Genomic DNA, 25,696 nt, shown 5'->3' with positions numbered 1-25,696 from the left:
TTAACTGCGCATGCACTCGCCATAATAATAATGCAAACTGGCATATCATAATAGTTTATCATTCCACACTAATAGTCAATAATATTATTATACACTTAAGTTTTTATCATACCTTGACACACTTTTTTATTGCAACACTCTCGGGGCTAAAGTGACACTGTATGGCTCGGGTATTTTTTTTAAACATTACAAGTTAATTACTCTATACTTTGAATGTACACACTAATTATCGGAAACTAAATTTACCCCCAAAATCACTCCTGGCATTGGATTGATTGTTTACCAGCTGCCTGTCTTTATTTTATTGCCACTGATGGTCATAATATAATGCAATGTATCATTAATTATCATAAAATGACAAAACACAAAACTAAGAAAAACAGACTAAGCTACTCATTTGGAGATGCTATCAGATGTTTTTGTACTTAGGTTGATCCTTCAAAGCATTTGGCACCCTTAATGGTTTGCCACCTAGGGTGGAACCAATAATCTGGTCTGGCCCATGGACTAATATGATGGGCAACTTCTCTTATATCTCTTCAGTCTCCTGGCGATGACTAGAGCAAGCTACAGTCAAAACGTTGAGACGAATAAAGAACTCACTCCGCGGTAGTGAAATTAAAACGATCCTCTATAAGCTAAAATGAATGTTCCCCGTGCAGACAAATGTCTATGTCAAAAGGCTGTCGGTGTAGCTGGGCCAATGATATGGAACAATCTTCCTATATAAGATAATCTGCTACTCTATCTACATTTTGTATAAAAGTTCTAAAGACTCCTTTCCATGCTTTGAAGTGCGCTACAACAATTTGCTTTTGGAGAAGTAAATTCAAAAAAATAATCTAACTTCAGTAAAAGTCATTGACTGAAAGACTAACTTTTGTTAGCTTATTAATTTTTTGTCTCTGTTGTCATAACCAACAAAATATACGTTATCAGGAGCTGTTTCGAAATTCATAAGCTAGTAGACCTATGATACAGTTGGAAATATGAAATTTCAATTAACAGTATTGTAGATCAAAGAATTATTACTAACAACATACTAATTGCATAAAACATACTTTTGCATAAAACATTAAAATCAAACAAAATATATCATAGGCATTCTCCCTCAATATTCAGTCCAACATTAAAGGCAGTGGACACTATTGGTAATTACTCAAAATAATTGTTAGCATAAAACCTTTCTTGGTGACGAGTAATGGGGAGAGGTTGATGGTATAACACATCGTGAGAAACGGCTCCCTCTGAAGTGCCGTAGTTTTCGAGAAAGAAGTAATTTTCCACGAATTTGATGTCTAGACTTTAGATTTAGAACTTGAGGTCTCGAAATCAACCATCTAAACGCACACAACTTCGTGTGACAAGGGTCGATGACCGATTGAGCTCAAATTTTCACAGTTTTTTTTTTATGCATATGTTGAGATACACCAACTGTGAAGGCTAGTCTTTGACATTTAACAATAGTGTCCACTGTCTTTAGTAATTAATAAAACTACAACTCTTTTGTTCTGCATAAAACATTAAAATCAAACAATATATTAAAATCAAATATATCATAGGCATTTTCCCTCAATATTCAGTCCAACATTAAATCATACAAATTTAACTTGTTTTTGTTTATGCATAAAACTTTAATCTCCTAAACTATAGGTGGTTGTCAAAAATACAAGTTGTTTATAATGTGCGACTTTTGGGACGCTTGGTGACAGCAGACTTACCAGGTAAAATCTATCGTTCTCAGTTACGTGCGCAAGGTCAGAACTACGTCAACAATGTAAATTTACCTGGTAAGTCTGCTGCCACCTTGCGCCCCAAAGTCTCCCATTGTACATATTATACATAACATAGGGCGGGATAAACAAATAATACTGCGCGCTAAAAACTAGAAATTTACCTTAATATTACAGCCACGTTTAAATTGTACAAATAGAGTTTCAAATAGAGTTCAACACATAACATAAACCACTGCAAAAGTATTACCTTTTTAGAAATGCCACAATTTCAGTTCAACAATATATTATTATAAAATTACAACTTTTGTTCTGCTTTTTGCATAAAACATTAAAATCAAACAAAATAACAATTTATTATATCCTAGGTATCCTTCCTTCTTTGTAATTATATGTTACCTATAATTTCTTTACAATGTTCAATATTCACTCCAACTCTAAATCATACAAATTTAAAAATTGTTCGTTTATGCATAAAGTATTTATCTCCTAAACTATACAAAGGTGGTTGCAAAAAAATATAAGTTGTTTATAATTATATACATAACATAGGGCAAGATAAACCAAAAATACTGTGCGCTAAAAACTCGAAATTTACCTGAATTTAACAGCCACGTTTCAATTTTTCAAATAACGTTCAAAACATAACTTAAACAACTGCAAATCCATTTCGTATTAAAGGAACACGTTGCCTTGGATCGGTCGAGTTGGTCTTTGAAAAGCGTCCTGTAACCGTTTGTTATAAAATTGATATTGTTAGAAAGATGTTGTAAAAGTAGAATACAATGATCTACACAAATATGCCTCGAAGTTGCGTGGTTTTCGTATTACCTCGTCGACAAACACGGTCGGCCATTTATGGGAGTCAAAACTTTGACTCCCATAAATGGCCGACCGTGTTAGTTCGCGACGTAAAAGGAAAGCCGTGCAATTTTGATTGATCCTTGTGTGGATCATTATATTCTACTTTTAAAACATCTTTCTCACCATATGCATTTCATAACAAACGGTTTCAAACGCTTTTCATAGACCAACTCGTCCGATCCAAGGCAACGTGTTCCTTTAATGGTAACAGTATGCTAGTTATTCTAGAATAATGTGATGTTATTTACAACTCATATCTTGGGACTTGCTTTGAAAAAATATGAATAGCCAAGTTGATAATATTTAAAGGTACTGTACACGTTTGGTTATCGTCCAAGACCAGTGTTCTCACTTGGTGTATCCCATCATAAGCATAAAATAATAAGCCTGTAAAAATTTGCGCTCAATCGGTCATCGAAGTTGCGAGAAAATGATGAAAGAAAAAAACACACTTTGCTTTCAGATAGGAATAAAATACTTCTAGCTAGAAGTCTTTTATTATTTTAGTGAGATTACTTTTTTTCTCAAAAACTACGTTGCTTCAGAGGGAGTCGTTTCCTACAATGTTTTATACTAACAGCTCTCAAATGCTCGTTACCAAGTCAGTTTTTAAGTTAATATTTGTTTTGAGTAATTACCAAACGTGTATCTTCCCTGTTTTAGAAACCATTCGATTGTTTTAAATGAGAAAATAGAATAAGCTGTTGCAAACTGCTTATCAACCAAAAGTACCAATGGTTATCTCATTGGGGAGTATACAGCCACAGGCTGCCATGTCATTCACAAGGCTTTTCAACCTCTACCCTCAAAGGTATACCAATTATACCCCTTTAATCAAAGTATGAACTTCAAGATTTAGGTAAATAAAAAGGCCCTTTCCACCAGATTACAAAATGTATATACAAATTTTATATAGAAATATGAAACTAGGGGTAGGGGTGGCCTTACGTTGGGGTTGCGTGAACTATTCCGGAGTATGTCAAAGTACAGAGTTTGGGGCGTTCAGAAGGTCAGAGCGCGCTCATGGGGGCCCGCGGAGCTCCATTCCCCACCAACTGGCCAGGGCCGACGCGGTCCGGCACACAAGGCGGACCGAATGGACTAACATTTTTCCTGCTCGCCATCAGGTATGGTGACCGCATAGATGGTTTCCTCGTAGGCGTTTATTACTATGTAATCCTGTAGGGATAAAAAACACAAAAAACACAATGATAATTGATACAGGTCATGTACCGAGCTATGTTAGCCCCCCCCCCAAAAAAAAAAAAAAAAAAAAACAACAACAACAACAACAACAACAACAATAAAAAGAAAGAAAAAAAACGTTCATCGTCCCCGTCGCCTCCTTTGGTTTATTGTTGTTTGTTTTTAACAAAAACAAAAAAGATACATTTTAAACATTCTCAGACGATTTTGTTTTCTTCTGAAAAATGGCACAGCCGTTCGTCTGAGGTGTTGAATTCAATTCAATATTGAGAAGTTACTTTGTTTAAAAAAAAACTACGTTACTTCAGAGGGAGCCGTTTCTCACAATGTTTATACTATCAACAGCTCTCCATTGCTCGTTACCACAGTCAGTTTCTTAGCTTCACCACCCTAACAATAACGTTTAGTAATTGCCAATAGTGACTGTCTAGTGCCTTTAACTGACAAACATTCTACAGACACTCACCTTGTCCAATTCTCTCATTTGTCGAAGCTCGTCTGCAATTCTTTCAAACGTTGGTCGTCTGTCTGGCTCCTCCTCCCAGCATTTTAGCATCATCTCATACCTAAACAACATCCAAGTAAATGTTAATCCGGAGGTCGTTGGTTCGAGTCCCACTCAAGTAGTCAATATTTGTCTTTGTTCAACCCCAAATCATTTTTAAAAAGCTGTACACAGTCAGTTTCCCTTTCGGTTTACAAGTAAAGACTCCACGGTAGTAGAATAACGAAAGACAGTTCTCTAAAGAAAAAACTCGACCTGGCAAGTAGATACACACATGGTGTTACCGCAAACCAGAGATACCTCACCATGCAATGCCTCGAATCATATATAAAGACATCATTACAAATCCATTGTACTGAAATGAACGTAAACCTACAGTCCCCTTGCATGTGACGTCACAAGACCCAAATAGCGCCCTCATTGATGTGAATGAAGACTAATAAATCTATGATGAAGACCTTTCATTGGCTAAAAGTTGTGCGCGGCGCATAATGTGCCGATCCCAGGGCAGACTGACCCAGATAAGTGACTCAACTCAGATCAATGACAGTGGATTCAATGTACCAGATCTTGGTATACCACTTACAGTAAATTTATAGGTAACTTACAGTTCCTCTTGGCAGTGTGTTGGTTGGGGCATACGGAACCCAATACGAAGTTGCTTTAGCATCAGTTTAGCACTCATTGTAGGATATGGGCGCGCACCTGTGTGTATACAATTGAAATGAGAATAAATAGTGACTCAGCAAAAATAGATTGTTAATGTCTTATTGTATAGAGAAGTTTTGCTTCCTTTACACCCCTCAAGAATCCTAGGTCGGAATTGCCTCTGATTTAGTGTTTCATTCTGGGTCAGTAATATTTTATTATTTTAAATCTTCAGACGTAAACACAATGATTACAAGTTAGGACAGGAGCTTTTTCAAGGCTATTCAAAAGTATAACAACTGTCATCCTTAAAGTAACATTACAGAATTGGTTTTTGCTAACAAAATAGTGCTGGCAGTGTAAGCACTTTATGTAATCCACCATATACATAAACTGACAAACCCGTAGAAGTTTGAGATCGATCGGCCGTCTGAAAATCAATCGTAGTTGCTTAGTAAAAGTGGGATGTCACAATACAAATCACTATGGTGACACTGACAATTTGTCTTACAATGGATGTTATGGCTTTGCAAAATGTATTGGTTTACAAGGTGATGTGGCGCAATATGCAGCCATGCAGACCAGACACACCGGGGGGGGGACCCCTTCTCTTTTCGATACTGCACTTGGCTCCTTTACGTCTGTTATTACACAACACACGTGACCAATGGATTTGCGTCCCATCCGAAAGACGAAGCATCATGGTAAAGTGTCACGACTGAGACTCGAACCCACACTTCGCTCATCAGAAACACCATGGGCCGGTGCTCTTCACCGCTCGGCCACGACACTTCCCTAGCCCTAGCCCCCAGCCCCAACCCTAACCCTAACCCCAAATTAAACATTTCACCGCTAGGCACGCCAGAAAAGTATTTTCAGGCAGAACTCACCAAGTGTAACGATTTCCCATAATAGTACACCAAATGACCATACGTCACTCTTTGTTGTGTACATCTCATCCAGTATAGACTCCAACGCCATCCATCGTAGAGGCAGTCGTCCCTGGCAACAATCATCACATTGAAAAGATAATAAAAAATAGTAATAAAGAAGTCTTAAATAGCGCACGTATCTACCAACAGGGTACTCAAGGCGCTTAGTATATACATTTTTACAGAAAGTAATATTGAAGTTATGAATTCTAAGACCCAATTATGTAGGGATAAGCTACAAACATTAATTATAGGCCCTACAAACATTTGTAGGTCATATTTTTATTTCATTAAAAAAAAAAAGCTTTTCGATTTGCCATTCCGTCCTTCGATTACCGAAACTAAATGGTAATTTTCTGGACGCAAGGTGGCAGCAGATTTGAAATAATGCTAAAATAAGAACACTTCTCAAGTGTAGTTTTACTAAGGTGATGATACAAACGCGTGTCATGACTCCACTGTTTAGTCAACTTACCTCTGATTTTCTTTCGTATACTCTATTGTCAATCACATCTCGAGCGAGTCCGAAATCAGACACCTTGCAAGTCATGTCTTCAGCAACCAGAACATTGCGGGCAGCAAGGTCTCTATGGATACACTGCGACAAAACAAAACAAAAGTAAATCCTAGAGAATTGTCCATTAAACTTGGAAATGCCAAGAAGAAAAAAATGGGGAAAAAAAATCACGGGTACCCTTGCATGTACACGTACCTTCTGCGATGATATGTAGTGCATACCATCTGCTACGTCATTAGCAAACTTCATGAGGTCCCCGGATGACAGTGACTTACTAGCACCATGTAGGTTACCATAGACCCTCGTTCCTTTAACGCGACTGTCTTTCATTAAATCCTTCAGATTACCTTTGGACAGGTACTCAACTATAATGTACAGAGGATCTGGAAGGGTAAAAATATGCAATGAAAAGTATTTCATTTACATTCACAAAGGCTTCTAAAGCCCGGTTCATACTTCCTGCGAATGCGAATGCGAAGCGAATTTTGGTGACGCAACAATCGGTACGCGCTCCATTTCCCTTTGTGACGCAATGGAATTCGCATCGCACGAAGCATTCGCAGGAAGTATGAACCGGGCTTTAGGCCGTGTCCGAAACGGCGACTTCGGCTACAGTACGGCTAGATCAGCGCGTCTGCTAGGGTTGACACGGCCTAAGAATGTAAAAAAAGTGTTCGAAACCTTAATATTTTTTAGAGGTGAAGTATCTGCGATAGTTTCAAACTTTAAGCAGAGGAAGAAATACTGAAAAGAAACGGCAGAAATGTGCGTTATAACAATGCAGAAAATGTCAAACTTCACAATTAACAACACATTATCAAAAGAGTGCACTTATATATTTATTTTTGAGAACCGCAGTACTTTGAAGTGAAATATTTCTCAAAATGTTTTAGTATACGCCGCTGTGATAGGCTTCTATCCAAAAAGTTATATTATTTCCATTGACTAAAAGAGAGACTACCAAACGTATTATACCACGTTTCCTTTAAAGCCATTATACACTTTCGGTAAACAGTATTGGCCAAGTCCCACACTTCGTGTATAACAACTTATATATAAAATAACACTCCTGTGAAAATTTAGGCTCAATCGGACATCGGAGTCGGGAGAAAATAACGGGAAAACCCACTCCTGTTTTTTGCGCGTTTCGCCGTGTCATGACATGTGTTTATAACAAATCCGTAATTCTCGCTAACGAGAATTTATATTGTTTTACCGTTTTCTCAAAAAGTAAAGCATTTCATGGACTAATTTTTCAAGAGAAGTCTTTCACCATTTACTTCTGTAAACCCTGTAAATTATTTGTAAATCTGTGAACTTTTTTTTGTTTTCTGTACCGAAAGGGTCCAATGGCTTTAAGTGGTAAAAACGACTTCCTAAAAAAACAATCATTAAAAGAAAAACTGACAGTTGTACCTTGTTCGACTGAGAATCCCATAAGTCTGACAACGTTTTTGTGATCAGGCAACTTCTTCATCAGATCCAGCTCTCGCAACAAATCATCTTTGTCGCTTTGACTTGCGCCCTCTACAAAAAAAAAAAAAAAAAAATAACTTGATTGCTCAGTAGTGACTGACCCTACACTGAAATGGGTCAATATCTCTCAAACTAGAGTAAGCTAGTCGAAACGTTGAGACCAATTATTAAGAGCACACTCCTACCTCCATTTTGTAGGTATATAAAAAGCAGGACAGTTCTTTTCAGAACGGATGTATTCCGAATATCTATTCTGCGGTATTGGATTGTTACTGTATATCAAGACAAATCTCAAAAGAACGGTGTTACCGCGGTGTTACCGCAAACTAAATATAGATTGAATTATTTTGTAGAATTATTATGACATTGACGTTCCTCACGACTTTGTATGAAAGTATTTCGACAGGGTCTTTGAATGCAATGCCGAAAATTACAATCTTGAAGGTAAACATTTCACAATAAAATTGTTCACGCGATGTTCACGCGTCAAGTTAATATTGCGGGATTGCGAAAAATGCAAGCTTTCACATAATGTGACGGGAAAGGAATCACAGACTTTTGTTTGCCATACTTGAAACTCGTACTTAACTTCGACTAGTTTAGTAGTAACTTATTCATGTATAAAAAACGTTACAAGTTTGGAGGTTGCTTATTCGCTACGCACCTTTGAGTGTCTTGACAGCGACTAATGTCACTTTCGACTTCTTAAGGATTCCTGTTGCTTCAGCCAGAAACACCTCACCAAAGGCACCGTGTCCAAGCTCCTTTATAATCTTCAGCATGTCACGCGGGAAAGCCTTGTCCTTGAATAAGACGTTCGCGTATGTCCTGTCTGTTGGTTCAACAATGTCTGAAGAAAAACATAAACAATAGACCTATATCACGCTGTCACCATTTTGTAATGTTCCATGTTTCCAATAACAGTAATGTGTACTAACATGCATTGCGCATGGCACCAGACTATTATTTCGTCCAGCCCCAGTTTGGTTAAAATGAGTTGGAAGGGAGTAAAATCAAGATGACCACACCGAATGTCTTTAGGGTCGTGTAGACTTGGTTCAAGTCGGGTGTGCTGCTAAACCAAAGGCAACGGTACAGAGCTAGATGTGCCTAACTTGTTAAAGGCACTGGACGCCCGACACTATTCGTAAATACTCAAAATTATTCTTAGTATAAAATTTTACTTGCGTAAACGAACAGTGGAGAGCTGTTGATAGTATAAAACATTCTTGCATTATTCTCTCGCAACTTCGACGACCAATGGGAGACTTTGGGACGGGTGGCAGCAGACTTACCAGGTAATTTCCATTGTTTACGTAGTTCTGAGCGTGCGCACATGACCGAGAACAATGGATTTTACATGGTAAGTCTGCTGCCACCAAGCGTCCCAAAAGTCTCCCATTGAGACAAAGTTTTTACAGGTTTGTTATTTTGTGCATAAATATGTTGAGATACACCAAGTGAGAAGACTGATCTCTGACAATAATTACCTATAGTGTCGACCTAACGTGCGCCTCTATAAACTTGGCCCCTGATATCCGCAGAGGTAAAGACTGGTGCTGGCTGATATACAACTTTTATGTCGGTTTTAACTGCAAATCTCCAGCAGAACCATGAAAGCCATTAGTCTAGTTCCCAGACCCAAAAATCTCCGACTAGGCTCTGTCGAATTTAGGGTCCGGTATCACCCAAACCCACGTGACCAAAAAGGAGGAATTCCTCCTCTTTCGAAGTTATCCGAAATGTTCCGAACGTGTTGTCGTCAACATTCGGACAGTATCGTTGATGTTCGGTACGGACTCGTAATGTCAGTCCTGTCGGCCGTAGATCCAGGAGTTTGTATGCCAGTTATTGCCAACAATGCAGGCGTTGTGCCTAAATAAAGCGTTCACAAAGCGATGTGACAAGTTCACAATATATAAACCTGTGAAATCGCTCCGGGATCTGGTAAGTTTTTGTCATTTTTTTCAAAAATATTTTTTCAAAGGTGTTTTGACTTGAGTGTTCATTAGACATTGATTTAGGATTAAGTTTCATGATTTGTGAAAGTGGTAAAAATGGGGCAAATCTGGTGACTAGCTGTCGAAATTATACGTGTTGAACTAGATTGTCATTAATTGCCGATCAAGAGAATCTAGTACGATACAGTGCAGCTATGGTTTCCCTGGAGATGACCCCCGACCCTGACAAGTTGCGTCATGCTCTATTTTTAACCGTGGGTGATACCTGACCTAAGATTTTTAACAAGTGACGTCAAGGAATCTTTGGTCAGGGGACCAGACTAGAAAGCCATGTTAACAATCGACCTGGTAAGTCTGCTGCCACCTAGCGTTCAAGGGTCTCCCATTGTTGTGTTACACTATTAAATAATGAAGTTTCTATTCTTTGGAGACGATGTTGTCATCTTCCAACATTATTCTGATGTTGTTGAAGTTTATGAAAGAACTAGTAAACAATGAGCATTTGCGAGCATATCATTGTCTATGAAAACAAAATCGTCGGCCTTTAAAGACACTGGACACTATTGGTAATTGTCAAAGACCAGTCTTCATACTTGGTGTACTATGCATTAAATAACAAACCTGTGAAAGTTTGAGCTCAATCGGTCATCGAAGTTGGGAGATAATAATGAAAGAAAAACACCATTGTTACACGAAGTTGTGTGCTTTCAGATGCTTGATTTCGAGACCTTAAAATTCTAACTCTGAGGTCTCGAAATCAAATTCGTGGAAAATTACTTTCTCGAAAAGTACTCCACTTCAGAGGGGCCGTTTCTTACAATGTTTTATACTACCAACCTCTCCCCATTAATTGTTTAATACCAAGTAAGGTTTTGTGCTATAATTGTTTGGAGTAATTACCAATAGTGTCCACTGCCTTTATTAAGTTCCTTTTAAACGAAATTTAGCACCGAATAATTGTTTATACATTTTTATAGATACCTGCAACTTCTTGATATTCAGCTGTTCCTTCCAACCCGTATCGTTTTTGCTCCAACCCTTTGTGTTTTCTGCTCGAGAGAATAAAAACAAAATGTGACGCATCTTATCAAGTAAACAGCTAACGTGGGACGTGGGGGTGTTTATAACCGGTTGTTTTCGGATAGCATTGTGCGGTTTCATCCTGTGCGGGTTAGCCCACAACCTCACTCCCCCGGGGGGGGGGGGGGGTCGATCTCGCCGCGCCATTTTAGCGCATGATTACGAGGATGCATTACTACACGCACAAGTAAATATCCGAAAACTGTCTCATAAAGATGCACCACACGTACAGAACTCAAGGACGTCGGAAACACATCAGTTTTTACAGAGTTTCCTACTTCATGAGTTCTTTTTACCAAAATGGTATTTATGAATGGGTGAGTAGTGACTCGTTCTTAATCGGCCGTTTATATCCTTGCAGGGTCGTGGCCGTGCGATAAATCGCCAATACCCTGCCGGTTTTAAAAGGCCGATTAGAACTCTTTTTTTTCCCCGTTAGTTTGCGTTTCGTGAAATCGGGTGTAATTTTATAGGGTAATCATTTCAGATCATTATTATTATCATTATTACTATTTGTTGTTTTAAATAATTATATTATATCTACCATTGTCACTTATTGTAATAAACAGACACAAAACAAGAGGAAACAACCAAAGGAAAGTTTACCTTTGCGTTGTCAAGTTTATTTCCTCTGCTGGACCTGAAATGAAAATGAAAGTAAAATAAATCAACACGTACAATTTAAAACTCATTTTCAACTTGTGTCTGTTTGGCATTTTATTTAACTACTGAAATGTAAAGTTACTTACCGTTTCGATTTTTGTTTTTTTTACTCCAAAAAAACAATCCAAGAGCGAAAACTACTATTAAAGCTATTGAAACCACCCCGACGGTTACACCAACAGCGGTACCGTTAGTCAACGAGACGGGCGGGTTTGTCACTGGAGTGTTTTCTGTGCAAAAAGACAACACGTTTTATTTATTTTAAATCTTTAGACATCACAGTGATTACAAAATGGACAGGGGCTGTCAAGGTTAAACTTAAGTATAAAAACTGTCATCTTAATATGGGTGCAACCTAACCCCACCGTATACCCCTAACCGTACAACTTGTACCCGCAAGTCTACTATTTATTTTTATATGGTTATTCTGACACAACTATAATTATAAGAATATAAAAAGGAGATCGCACCCAAACAAGTGAGAAGACTTTTCATTTGGCAATTTAAACTGAGGTGTCCATGCCTGCAAACTTACCGGGCTCCATCACGTTAATGAAATCACCACAAAGCTGACTGGTCAATTGACAAAGCTTTGCACGCACCATCTCCACGTCTCCGATAGCCCGCCCTCGTCGTTTTCGAGTTTGTAGACACCAATATGATAGCGTAAAAGTGCCGTTAGTTTCGATGCAGTCTCCGCAAGAAGCCCAACCCGAGATGCCTTCGCGTTTAACTTCCAGTTGGATGCATTCGCCGTTATTAGCATTCAATCCGTCAATTTTCACTGTGCCCTCATTCGAGTCAAACAATAAGGTGAAACCTTAAGGGGGGAAACACAATAAATTAATAATAATTATTAAAGGTGGCATATGAACATCGAGGTGAGGGCTACTGACCCAAATCAACTGCTTGCCCTCTAGGGACACCCACCCCTTGGGAAGCCCTTCACATCAGTTAAGAAGGATGTAGGCAGGGGTATCATAACCATGGCTTAACTTAGAGCAGATTGCTTAATACCCGTATCGGCCCCAAGTGCCTTGCTTGTGGAACGGGTCACGCGGGGCTGGCCCGAGGTGCATGACGTCACCAAGAGAGAGCGAGTGATCGTTCGACTACCTCTTGCCGGGGGGGGGGGGGGGGGCTCACCTGAATGAGCACCGTGGGGTCGACACAGGGAAGCTTCTCGAACGTACCCAATGATACTTTCAAAATTTGTTACGAAGCAATTGTGTGCTTTGCTAAAGGTGACAAGTTAGTGTTATGGTGGTGTGTCGAACCCACACTGCTGAGAGAAGCACAGCTTGAGTCCAGCGAACTGGACCAGGCCTGTATGCTTCCCATTTCTTTTACGAAGCATTTACAAAGTGCGTCCTCTAGGGCACTTGCTTACAAATGAAATATACAATCAAGGGTTTTTTTTTGTCCTGAGAGTATTAGTTTGACTTTTATATCAAAAAAGTTAACGAAAATATTTACTGCATTAAAATTAAGGCAACCGATTTGAGTGAAAAAGGGCCGATGTTTCAAATTAATAAATATGTCAATGTTTTTTTTTCACAAAGCTAATTTTCTTCATTTGATTTTTTTTGTACTAAATCTTTTAACTTTGGCTGCAAAAGTATATTGTTATTCATTCATTTATACAATTATAATGACGTGAGAATTTACCTGAATCCGAGGTTGGAACTCCAGCTAAATGATGCGTGATCATATGTTGATATAAACAAAAATCAGTGACATAAACTAATGGTTAAAAAGTCAATACAAAATTGTTTAACCACTTATGGTTATAAAAATGACAGACAGGAATGTATTTCCTGTTTTATATTTATGCAAATAATTAAAGATGAATAGCAACTACACGATATAACGCTTACATCAACATGCTTTTGTGTTTTTAGTGTGATCAGTCTTGATTGGCGAAGCTGCTTTTGTATAAGTCACCCAGCAGAGGGCACAACTCGACTGTTTGGGAGGATGACTAGGAGGGACTGGGCAAATCTATGAATCTGGAACAAGATTCATAATTTTGAGCCAGATTTAATTGTTTCTCACATTGTTTTAAATTACCAACAGCTCTCCGTTGCTAGTTACCAAGTTTATATGTTTATAAATAATTTGAGTAACAACCAAAAATATGTACACTGCCTTATTTAAATAATCAAAAACAGAATAGTTTAAAACTTACGTAAGGTGTATTCCAGAATGCTGCCAGGACTTGGATTTCTCCCCACGTCATTCTCAGCATAGACCTGAATCTCGTACTCTGTGTATGACTCGAGACCATCCACATTGTATGTAGTCACCCCTCCCTCAATCATATCGCTGAATGTCTCTGAGGAGTCTGCAGTCTTCTTATGGCTGACATGAAACCACTGAGTCTCACCACCATCATAACCAGCTGACCATCGCACTGCTAATGAGCTTGAAGTTTGGTCAGTCAATACGACACCCGTTGGCTGGTCTGGTACTCCTGTTAACCAACGAAACAGTGAGAAAAAAAACTCGGATAGTTGCTTCATCACGATGTTGAGCCAAGTCGTGCAAGCGCAACCATTGCTTCGTCCTTCGGATGGGACGTAAAGCCGTTGGTCCCGTGTGTTGTGTAAAAGCTTCTCAGATGTGTATTCCTATGAAGGAATAGTCTTCCTGCTTTGACATAATCATTTGCCACAGATTTTAGGCAACATCTCAAGAACGCGAACTCCTTTTTTTTCTTTTCTTTTTCATGCAAAATATGTAATCTGTTTGTCAGTTTATGTATGATGGAAGTGCTTACAATGCCAGCTTTTTTATTTTTTTATTTTTTAGCAAAAAACAATTATGTAATGTTCCTTTAAACATCTGTGCAACTGTATAGCAAAATCAGTTGACCGCCAATGATTCTTTTTTGGTTAACAATTGTTCCTCCTTTGCTACAGCAAATTTAGCTACCATTATATTACAGACAGATTGTCAATTATAGGCTATTACCAATCGTAATGTAATCTTACTTGTTTTATTGACAATGATTTCATGCTTGTCTGCTTGTCCGATGCCATTGTTGCTGTTGCAGGCATACACTCCATAGTCCACCTGAGGGTCCACTGCCCAGATGCTCAGTGTACTGGTGGTCACATTTCCAATGGTCAGATCAGTATCAGATGTTGTATATGATTCTACCACCATGTACTTGTTACCATTTCCACCGTTGATGATCTCTACTCCATCCGGATCGAGCCATGTGATGGTAGGTTCGGGATTGCCCTTTGCAATGCAGGTCAGGTTTGCTGTAAGACCACCCCCGATACCAACCTCAGTAAGGTGCTTGTTGGTGATATTGCCTTCATCTGGTGGTCAAACAAAGCCACTGACGTGTTAGTGCTGTTTGAGACTTTGCATGGTATAAGGTATGAAATAGATAACTGCTCAAAATCCTTTGAGATATCTATACAAAAAAAACGCTACAACCCTTTGAAGTAAGGTTTATATATATAAAATAGGATTAAAACAATTTTATAAAGCTGTTTACCGGTAAGCAATTGTTGTGCTTACTGTAGCAGAACAATGTGCGTTATTAGCGTAAACGTATTTCACCATGATTTCTCAATTAGGCGAACAAATTATTTGGCACGTCACCGTGGATTTGCATTTTGCATAGGGTGCGTTCGATCAGCTTCCCTGGGTCGACCCCGGTCTGCCCCCGGTACGTTCGAATAGCTTTGGCGTCATTCCATGGGCACACCCGGGTCAGCCTCCAGTGACCTACTGGCCCCAGGTGCATGACTTCACCACGAGAGGGCGAGTATGTGATGTTCGATTAGCTCTTGTCGGGGTCGACACAGGGAAGCTAATCGAACGCACCCATTATACGTCACTCATGTGCTTACCGCAGGTTGCCAGCCTGTACCCTTTCTTACGGTTAACAGGTTTATGAAGTACTCCGTAGGCACACCGCGGGTGATTTTACATGTTTTATGAAATTGGCAAGCACACTTACATTGGACATTGATAGGACCCCATGTCTTCTCTGGTAATGGTGTTGAAGTCCATAAGGCTCTACTTGCAGTGCACGTAATGAAGTGTGTGTTGTCTTGTCTCTTAGGGGTAAACTCAAGCTGACTGGTAAACATGAAACGTTGACTGGTTCCTGATAAGACTGCTGTTGTATCAGGTTGGTTCTCTATAGGAGTGCCTTCATTAGACCACGCCAAGTACCAGTCATCAGGGTATCCCAAGTCTGCTGTGCATGTCAGTGTAGTCGCCATATCCTCAGTCATTGTAAGACTACCTGATATCACAGGGATGTCAGGTGGACCTGTATTGGAAGAATAGTGGACGTTTTTGTTTTATAGATTGTCTGTCTGAGTTGTAACTTGAACGGAGCGCACACTAACACCTTGCGGGTCCAAATTGACCCGGTTTTCTGGGTCCCGTTGTGAGAATGACCTATTTCCGGGTCCTGTTGACCCGGGGAAGCTGGCTAAAAATAACAAAGAAATGGTTTAAAAACATGACACGTGGCGTGTCATGGCCCAGCGGTTAAGAGCACCGGATTCAAGCTCTGGTGTTTGATCAGCAGAGTGGATTCGAGTCGCAGTCGTGACTCTTGTGTCATACGCTTCGTAAAGTAGGGGAGGTAGTGCAGTCAAGCCATACATCCTCATTAACTACACAGGGTTAATCATGTTTCTGCCCCAGGAGTAGCTGGCAATGGCCTCTGGCAAAAAAAAATAGATTGTAGCCCACACCTTGATGTGGCATTCAGGTCTTGTGTGCCTGGCAACTTGCATAATAAAAATAATAATAAATACACATTTTTAAAGCCAGTTTCCGTGTCAACTTGACCCGGAAACAGGTCAGGCTCAACGGGACTCTGAATCCAGGTCAGCTCTGACCCGGGAGTTCTTATGGGATGGCGATTTTACGATTTGACAAGTCGAGGGAAGCAAAATACAGTTTGTTAGGGTCAAAAGCTCAGATATATGATGCAAAAACGTGTTACAAACAAAAAATCGCTTTACCAAATTAATGGGCAAGTAGAAAGTATGAATGCGTAGCCTACATGTCAATATTCAAACACCTGAAATGTTTATTGTCTTACAAGGTATGATTGCATTTTAAGTAGGCCTACACTGGACAAATTACTTAATATAAATAAAAGTCACATACAAAAAAAATGCATATTTTATTCAAAAAGTGTTCAGACAATTAAAATAAATAAAAAGACACATCTCATGCAAATAGTAACGTACAACAAATTAAATTTCAACAAACAGCAATATGGTAAAAATTAAGGGTTATTTGTTTATTTAAATAATTATTTCCGAAATAATGTTTCTTTTGACGGAAACTTAACATTAGAAATTCAATTAAATTTAAGTGAAAGAAAAAGTAAAGAAATACTGAACGAGTTTTTAGCTCAAAGATAACTTTGAGCTGATTGTTGACAAACAAATCAGTAAAACAATAAAATCAGAGCAAAGGAGCCCTGTTTTAAAAATGACCACTAACAAGAAGAAACCGACACAACACAGCAAAAAAAAACAAGAAAAAAAAACACACACACACACACACACAATTGTGGATTTGCGAATACAATTTACACATTTTTATTAATTTTGTTTAAAAAACTTTGTCTGATTTTGATATTTTAATTGTTGTTTACCCCACTTGTAAGGACTCACACTTGAGCGCGATTTACTGCCGCTCAGACCAGGAACACCGGGGCGAACCCATTCTCTTTACGATAAGTGCACTTTGTTCTTTTACGTGCGTTTAACGACACACTGACCAACAGTTTACGTCCCATCCGAAGGGCGAAGCTAAGGACACAAGTGTCACGACTCTCGAACCCACACTCTGCTAAACTGAGTCTCAGCTTGAGTCCGGTGCTCTACCGCTAAGCCATGACACGCCACATTCACCATTTAGTGCTTTGGAGCAAAATGACGATGACTACGATTGTATTAATATATTATTTGGTAAGCGGTACCAACCATGTTTATTTTATTTACTTGCCAGGTAGAGTCTCCTGCCATGACTAGAGCAAGCTAGTCGAAACCAATTAAGAACTCACTCCGCGATCTTATAAGCTAAAGTAGTAGTCCTAGCCGATGTTCTACCTTCCGCCCAGGTAGTAGTTTAAAAGCAGGACAGTTCTTTTCAGAACTGAGACGTCTCCGGAAAATCCGATCAATCTACTCCGCGGTAGTAGAATATAGCAAGACAGTTCTCTAAATAAACCTCTTATAAATAGGGACATTGATAGCTCACCATGCAATGCCACAAATCATTTTATACGATGATATTATACAAACCATCAACAACAAGGATGAGATCGGCAGCTGGGTACGGCATCGTTGACTCACTGGTCTTTGCTTCACATTCTACTCGCTGTTTGTGGTAGTTTCTCTGTGGAGTAAATACCCAGTTCTCCATGGTGTTCAGCAATCCATCCCCTTCTACGGTTCGGCCAGTAGTTCCCTCTAACATACCGTTACGATACACGGCAATGGTTGCAGCAGGTCTGGAACCCTGAACCGTACATGTCAAAGTCTGTTCTTCACCCTGGTTTACAGAAAGATTACCCCCAGGAACCAGATCATTGCCGGCGTAAGACATCGATACCGAGGATTCCTTCGGTGGAACTTCATGACAAAATAAGACAAGAACAAGATTTATCAACAGAGAAACGATGAATATAAAGTTTTAACATCTATTATATCGTTGTGGTACCCGCTGCTAAAACATAGGATTCGAACTACCCCTATAGCTACCGGGCAATCTCGTTAGTCTAGTTGGGAAGACACTGCTCTAGAATTGCAAGGGACGTGGGTTCGAATCCTAACTTAGGACTAGCCTTAGTTTTTCAATATCTCCTGAGACTAGTCCTAAGTAAGGACTAGTCCTAACTCTTTGTGAAATCGACCACAGACTATTTTGTTCTTCCAGCCTCGGTTTGGTTTTACCTTGATACCAATGGGAGAAGTTCAAGATGGCATGCACCATAAAGGTATATTATAATAAGCATGTAGCAGATGCACTCGCGCACTCAAACAAGTAGCCCCCCCCCCCTAAAAAAAGGGGCTTCAAGTAAAAGAGCAACAACTCTCAAATTAAATATTTCTCACCTTTGACATCGATCGTTACGCTGATAATTGTCCCATCTGAACCTTCTTTGTTTATTGCTTGACACTTTAGCGCTCGGTTATGATGATTTTGAAATGAAGCCATTACTGAAGCTGTACTTGTGCTAGTAGTCAGGCCATCGGGCTCATCAGTATTGCTCTCATTGTGACCCAATTCTTGATCTCCTACAGTCCATGTAAATGATGCTTCGGGGTTGATGTCTGGTACCACGCATGTGTACTCGCGATCCTCACCTTCCACCAGGTATGACGTCCACCCAGGGGGATAGGCACCAGTTGAGTCAGACAAAGTGATGGTAGACGGAAAAACTGAAACAGATGAATGATATATACCGGTTAAAGGCACTGCCGTCGATTTCACAAAACTGTTCCTAACTTAAGACTAATCTTAGGACTTAGGACCAGTCCCAACCCTGCACTGTAGCATGCAGACCTTAAGATTAATCCTAATAGGAAGGGCTACTCGTCCTAACTCGAGATAAGACGAGTCCTAACTCGTTGTAAAATCGGCCCCGGTCTCGAATTCCAGCATCTTTGTATATTTTTAAGTAATGTTTTTTTCCTTAATGTCATTTTTTTTTTCAGACACAGGACCATAATTTAAAACAGCAGTTGTGCTGATATTTGAATCCTGTATAAAGATCTTGAAATAAAATAATATAAATAAAATACACAGTACAATTCGGCTTACTTACCTATAACTGTCAATTTGGTGGTTGCCCTGCCTGATTCTCTATCTAGACCTTTCCTGTATTCCACTTGACATCCATAGATCCTATCATCATTGTACACATTAACTTCCGCAAAGGTAAAGGTTGACATAGAATCATCTCTAGTCATGGTGTGAGTAGATGAATCGTATCCATTGAAATACTCAGGATTTGTTATTCCGATATTACCAAACCTAGCCATTACTGAATATGCATCAAAGGTGTCACTGTTATACCATAGCACACGGTATAAGACATAGCCTTGTGTGCTCAGTGAGTAACTGCAAGTAAGAGTTGTTCTTGTTCCATTCACACTGGACACAGGTGGTGCTGATACTTGCAAAGCCTGGCTGGATGTGGCTGGAGACAGAAAGAACAAGATGGATTTCACATGACGTCATTTGCCGCCATCTTTGATGACTATGGGTGCGTTCGTTTAGCTTCCCTGGGTCGACCCCGGTCTGCCCCGGTACGTTCGAATAGCTTTGACGGGGCTCACACGGGTTAGCCCCCTGCTTGTGGAGTGGGTCACTTGGGGGTGACCTGAGGTGCATGCCGTCACCACGAGAGGGCGAGTGTGATCGTTCGATTAGCTCTTGTCAGGGGCTCACCCGAGTGAGCACTGCGGCGTCTACCCAGGGAAGCTAAACGAACGCACCCAATGTAATGAAATAGGGCACTCGTGTAGGCTCCTACTGCCTGTGCACGACTCTTAGCCAATAATACACTGTGCTTGGAGTAAAAGTTGTACCAACTTTTTAAACAAATTTAAATGATCAGCGTGTTTATCATTTTGACACCTGCTTACATGGTTTGTAGGATTCAAACACACACAACAATCTAAAGACGGGTTAAACATGTGGAAAAGTTGGTAGGCTCTACAAATGCTTAGAAATGTGTTTGAAATCTTAAAACTGTTTGTATAGTGTAGCTGTAGTTCCCACAATGTTTAATACTGTCAACAGCTCTCCATTGCTTGTTACCAAGTCAGTTGTTATTTTGAGTTATTACCATTAGTGTCCAGTGCCTCTAAAGTTACTTTGAGGTTTGGTCAAAGAAAACGAAGACATGAATACCAAAATGTTACTATAGATGAATAAATGTTTATGTGTCTATTTCTACCATTCAAATAGTCATCAACAATAACTTACCTTTGAACAGTATTCCAACGATGAACAGTAATAGTCCTGACATCTTCATGCTCCGCAAAACCACACTGTAGACTAGACCATAGGCGACTACGATAACCAGTAGCTTATAGTAATGGAAGTGTCAAATTTTAGGTCTAACTCGAGATTTGACTAAAATAACGTTCACTTCCTTGTACAGAATTACTACGGACTGCAAACAAAATAAGTCCCTTTATTCAAATTCGCAGCACAACAATGGAGGTTACATCCGCATCTGGTAACATATTTTGCTTAACTTTTGGTACAATAGTCATTCAAGTTTCAAGGTGAAATATAGACGGGGGCGTACGTATATTTACGGTGCACGTAAAAAAAAAGATTGTTTATATCATAACCAAATAACAGTTTAAAGATCGATCAACATTTGACTTGGTTCAAAAGTTTTATGAAAAGAATGTCAAAAGAATTGTCAACTAACAAACTAAGATGATTTTAACAACGAATTAAACAATTATGGTCTAGTACATGTCACCGTGATTTTGCAACAACAAGAACATAACATAAAAACAAACAATCACAAAACCCGAAAAATATATAGATCACCAATGTCATTATAAAGCCATTATGAATTGTGATGCAGAGAATATTCTCTGCTTTTTCTAAGTTAAGGAAAACCAAGTATAATTTGATATCGTTTATGCTAACCTCGTGATCTTTGCTATGTTGTTATAAGTGTTGACATTGTTAAAATTGTAACCCTTCCCCAGGGGACAGTTTTTGCCTTTTTTGTGTGTGATAACATTTATACAATAACAGTGAAATACAAATTTGAAATAACAGTGCAGTAAGTTTTCAATTTTTATCTTTTTAATGGACAAATAAATTATTGAATTGAATTGACTTGCAGTTAATAATTCGTCACTACAGAAGGCATATGTTACAAAATTGATTATTATTTCAAACTCACCTCTTACTCTCATAACAGCAGTACCAAACTGGTATCCGATTCCAGAGTCGATATTCAAATAACACCAGTACTGAGCTTCATCATGCAATGTAACTGATTTAATGGTGAGAGGAACTCCACTTAGAGTTTGATCAAACTCATAATGGTTTTGATCCACTAAAGGATCCCATATGACACCATGCATAGTGTTATAGAAAACTATGGTATCGGCATCATTATAGGTCACATTGAAGGAACCCTTTTTCCAACTGACTGCTCTAATTGTACCGGATGAAGTTGTTGTGCAAGTCAATGTTGTATCTGTACCACTGTCCACCAATGGACCACTGCTTATAACTATATCCAGCTCTGCAGATACACCTTTATTAAAACATAAGAAGAAGTTTGATTATCAGTGGTATGAAGTACAAGGATTTTAATAGATTTTAAATTTGCATGGGGGATACAGAATATTCATTTTAGTTTTATCTATAAACACCGATGTGTGTATTAGCACTGTCTATATTCAGTACTTTCCCGAGTTCTATGAAATACATACAAGGAATGTTACTCTCGTGGTGGGTTCGAATCCCACCCGAGTAATATTGTGTTCGCAGAACTTGGGCAAGTACTGAGGTTACACGGCTATACGCACATCGGTGTATATAGATAAAACCAAAATGAAAAATACAATGAATTTACTAGAATCCAAATTAGAATAGTATGCCTATTATGTTGGATACATAACTGATGTCAAGTCACAAAGTTAATTTATTAATTTACAATTATCATGTTATACATGAAGTTATATTAATCCATCTTTGTCTTGTCTCAATTGTCGGTCTTAAATTTGGATGTGTGTTTGTGTGATGTGTAATGTAGAGTGATATTGTCCCCGTGGTTGTCTGCTCTAAAAGGAAAAGTACAAAAGTGACTTGTCTTATTCGTTTCTCAAAAACTACAGCACCTCAGCAAATTATATTTAAAGGCACTGGACACTATTGGTAATTGTCAAAGACTATTCTTCTCACTTGGTGTATCTCAACATATGCATAAAACAACAAACCTGTGAAAATTTGAGCTCAATTGGTCGTCGAAGTTTCGAGATAATAATGCAAGATAAAAACACCCTTGTCACACGAAGTTGTGTGCGTTTAGATGGTTGATTTCGAGACCTCAAATTCTAAATCTGATGTCTCGAAATCAAATTCGTGGAAAATTACTTTTTTTTCTCGAAAACTATGTCACTTCAGAGGGAGCCGTTTCTCACAATGGTTTATACCATCAACCTCTCCCCATTACTCATCACCAAGTAAGGTTTTATGCTAATAATTATTTTGAGTAATTACCAATAGTGTCCGCTGCCTTTAAAGGGATAAGCTTTTTACCAACAATATTTTTAAACTGTGTGAATTTACTGTAAATCTGTAGATATTGTATTTTGTAACATACAACAAGTACACAGACTCAAAAAGTACCAAAATTGTTCCTATAGACGAATATACGTTTAATTCCACCATAATAATTTACCTTTTAACAGTATTCCAATGATGAACAGTATTAGTCCTGACATTTCCACGCTCTGCAAAACCGTACGCATTGTAAACTATAGGCGACTGTAATATTCAGTAACTTCATAGTACAGTGTCAAATTTTAGTTTGAGACTCATGTATTGCATTTCCTGATAACCTGTAACGTGGGAACACAACTATTTTATTCAAACTCGCAGCGCAATAATATACATACAATAGAGGAAGTATACTTCCGTGTTTGGGAACATACTTTACAGTTCTTTGGTGTAATAGTCTGTACAGTTTCAAGGTGAAATACAGACGAACGAGTCCCGCACATATAAAGTGCATTTTTACAATTTTGATCAAAATCAAAATAACAGTTCAAAAATCGGTCAGCCATTCCACTTGAAAATGTTCAACTCATTCACAAGTGTTTTGTAATTTAAATCAAAATAAAATGAAAAGAGTGTCAAAGGGTTTGTCGCCATTTTTGTTTTTTAATTTGTCGAAATATTAACAAATATTATTTTGACAACGATTTAGCACCGGGTCACCTCGATTTTGCAACATGCACCCCCCCCCCCTCAAAAAAAGGGACCACGAAACACCCCCACGCACGACCATGTGTTGCTGTCCCTGCGAACATTCCTTTGTTTAATAGGAAAAAAATAATTTTCCTCAACACTGTAAACAACACTGCGTGTAAGTATACACATACTTCTTTTGTTCTCAGCTCAACACTATAACTATCTTGTACCACAACACTGTGTAGTAACACTGGGCATGTCTACTAATTGATAACCGAGGATTTAAAAGGGACCCGGGAAAAAGTCATACCGAGGACAGTCCTCGGTAGATTTTGTGTACAAAACCAATGGGGACGTCTGATAAAAAATGTCTAAACAATGGAAGAACTAAGAGAAGTCCTCGGTATACGCTATAAACATAGTGTGGCCGAGAGCGTGGCCAATCGAGGACCAATCGTGAGCTAAACGTGGGAGGATCTCAATGGGCGTGGTTTGGTCGGGGTGGGTTCTCCCAGGTCAGGAAGCTGCATTCTCTCCCCACGCTTATTTTGAACATGTTCAAATTAAGCGTAGCCTGGTCGTAGCTAACAATGAACGGGGAAAAGGTCGTAGTGGGAACACCGTTTATCGTACAAGCAGTGTGGTATAGCATCGTGGTGAGATCGCAGCACTGTCGGCAACCATTTCGAAGTAGAAAACTACTAGATCGGCACGGGTCTAGATGTTATCGTAACGACAGCGAGTCAGTAACAGTGTTGACGTAGAAGCAGTACTTTTGTACACAAAAATGCATTGAAATGAAAATGTTGCTTTCAGTCTTCAATTTGCATTATTGCGATAGTAGAAAACACCCCTTGAAGTATTTCTGTTTGAAATGTCAGATTTGATTGGAAAAAAAATAAAACTAGTTTCCCGTTTGGAGTTTTTATCGCTCAGTGATGAGCGTTTTATTCAGTTTCATTTTGTTTTACCAATATAATGCAAAATGTGTAATCATTTTCTCGTGACCCAGATGGCCGATCGATCTCAAACTTCTACAGGCTTATCAGTTTATGTGTATGATGGATTACATTTAGTGCTTAATGCCAGCAACTGTTTTGTTGGCAAAAAAAAACAATTCTGTAATGTTCCTTTATTTTTAATAATGTTCTAAAATAATAGTACTTACTGTACACAATCAAGACAGTTGTGGCAACTGCATTTACAGAGTTCATTCCGTCAGACTGTACCACTGTTACTCTGCACAAATACCGCCCTCTATCTCTACTAAACTCCACATTAAAAATTTCAAAAGTACTGATGAAGCTACCACTGTTTCCAGATCTGGATACATTGTATTGTGATTGGTCATTGTGAGCACTGCCATATGTAGGAGATGTTGCATCTAGATAGAATTCAGCAATCTTGAGGGTAGATGGGTCTGAAACACTCTCTCCTTTGAACCAATCCACTGTGAAAACTAAATAAGAACTGTCCAGAATCGCATACGAACAAGAGAGGGCAGTGTGGTCGCCAACATAACTTGTCTCAGATTCCAGACTCACTGTGACTACTTGACCATTAGTAACTAAAAAAAGAAAACAGAAAACTTCAATTCTTCTTCTAAAAGTCATGTTGGCAGCTTTTAGTCAATATAACGTTCATTTCCTGCTTAGAGTTACTATGAATTGAAAACACTTTCCATTTATTCAAATTCGTAGTTTACATACAATGAACAGGTTAATTCTCACACATCTGGTAACATATTTTGCCGTTCTTTTGGTATAATGTTTCAAGGTGAAATACATACGGACGTACGTACGGGGGCTGATTTCCGCCAACAGCTAAACACTTTTTCAGATGTGGCGTTTCAAAGCCCCATTGCGGCGTTTGAACGCACCACGACGCCGATTTTTACTCCACAAAAAAATGGCCGACGTAAAAGGAAAACCGTGCAATTTCGAGGCATGTGTGCGTGTACAATTATATTCTACTTTTAAAACATCTATTTATCCATACGCATTTTATAACTAACTGTTTCAAGCGCTTTTCAAAGACCAACTCGCCCGATTCAAGGCAACATATCCCTTTAATGGCGTTAATGAGTTATGGATTCACCATAGTGCCCCATTGGACAGGGTCAGGAGAGATGTATTGAACTATTTCAATAACAT

At 38.9% G+C, this 25,696-nt stretch overlaps 1 protein-coding gene across 3 annotated transcripts in view; it reads right to left on the bottom strand.

The window, feature by feature from the left end:
- Nucleotides 1–3,251: 3,251 nt before the first annotated feature.
- Nucleotides 3,252–25,696, bottom strand: part of LOC117301368 (proto-oncogene tyrosine-protein kinase ROS-like) — a 37,197-nt gene continuing 14,752 nt past the window's right edge. For 2 of the 3 annotated variants that reach the window (XM_033785300.1, XM_033785301.1), the window contains 16 exons: nucleotides 15,565–15,882; nucleotides 14,579–14,914; nucleotides 13,774–14,058; nucleotides 13,254–13,277; nucleotides 12,121–12,405; nucleotides 11,672–11,815; nucleotides 11,529–11,562; nucleotides 10,824–10,891; nucleotides 8,546–8,731; nucleotides 7,822–7,932; nucleotides 6,601–6,788; nucleotides 6,364–6,486; nucleotides 5,847–5,958; nucleotides 4,917–5,013; nucleotides 4,270–4,369; nucleotides 3,252–3,776 (listed from right to left, as the gene is read on the bottom strand). In XM_033785300.1, the coding sequence (XP_033641191.1) occupies nucleotides 3,699–3,776; nucleotides 4,270–4,369; nucleotides 4,917–5,013; nucleotides 5,847–5,958; nucleotides 6,364–6,486; nucleotides 6,601–6,788; nucleotides 7,822–7,932; nucleotides 8,546–8,731; nucleotides 10,824–10,891; nucleotides 11,529–11,562; nucleotides 11,672–11,815; nucleotides 12,121–12,405; nucleotides 13,254–13,277; nucleotides 13,774–14,058; nucleotides 14,579–14,914; nucleotides 15,565–15,882 (2,489 nt within the window). In that variant the 3' untranslated portion in view covers nucleotides 3,252–3,698. Of the gene's footprint in view, nucleotides 3,777–4,269; nucleotides 4,370–4,916; nucleotides 5,014–5,846; nucleotides 5,959–6,363; nucleotides 6,487–6,600; nucleotides 6,789–7,821; nucleotides 7,933–8,545; nucleotides 8,732–10,823; nucleotides 10,892–11,528; nucleotides 11,563–11,671; nucleotides 11,816–12,120; nucleotides 12,406–13,253; nucleotides 13,278–13,773; nucleotides 14,059–14,578; nucleotides 14,915–15,564; nucleotides 15,883–17,884; nucleotides 18,215–18,697; nucleotides 19,025–19,410; nucleotides 19,782–25,696 lie in introns of those variants that run through there. The other variant, XM_033785299.1, reaches the window with a different exon arrangement.

Source organism: Asterias rubens, chromosome 17 (genome assembly GCF_902459465.1).
Source record: "Asterias rubens chromosome 17, eAstRub1.3, whole genome shotgun sequence".
In the NCBI taxonomy this organism is placed as follows: Eukaryota; Metazoa; Echinodermata; class Asteroidea; order Forcipulatida; family Asteriidae; genus Asterias; species Asterias rubens.
This window is presented reverse-complemented; position numbering and strand designations above follow the sequence as displayed.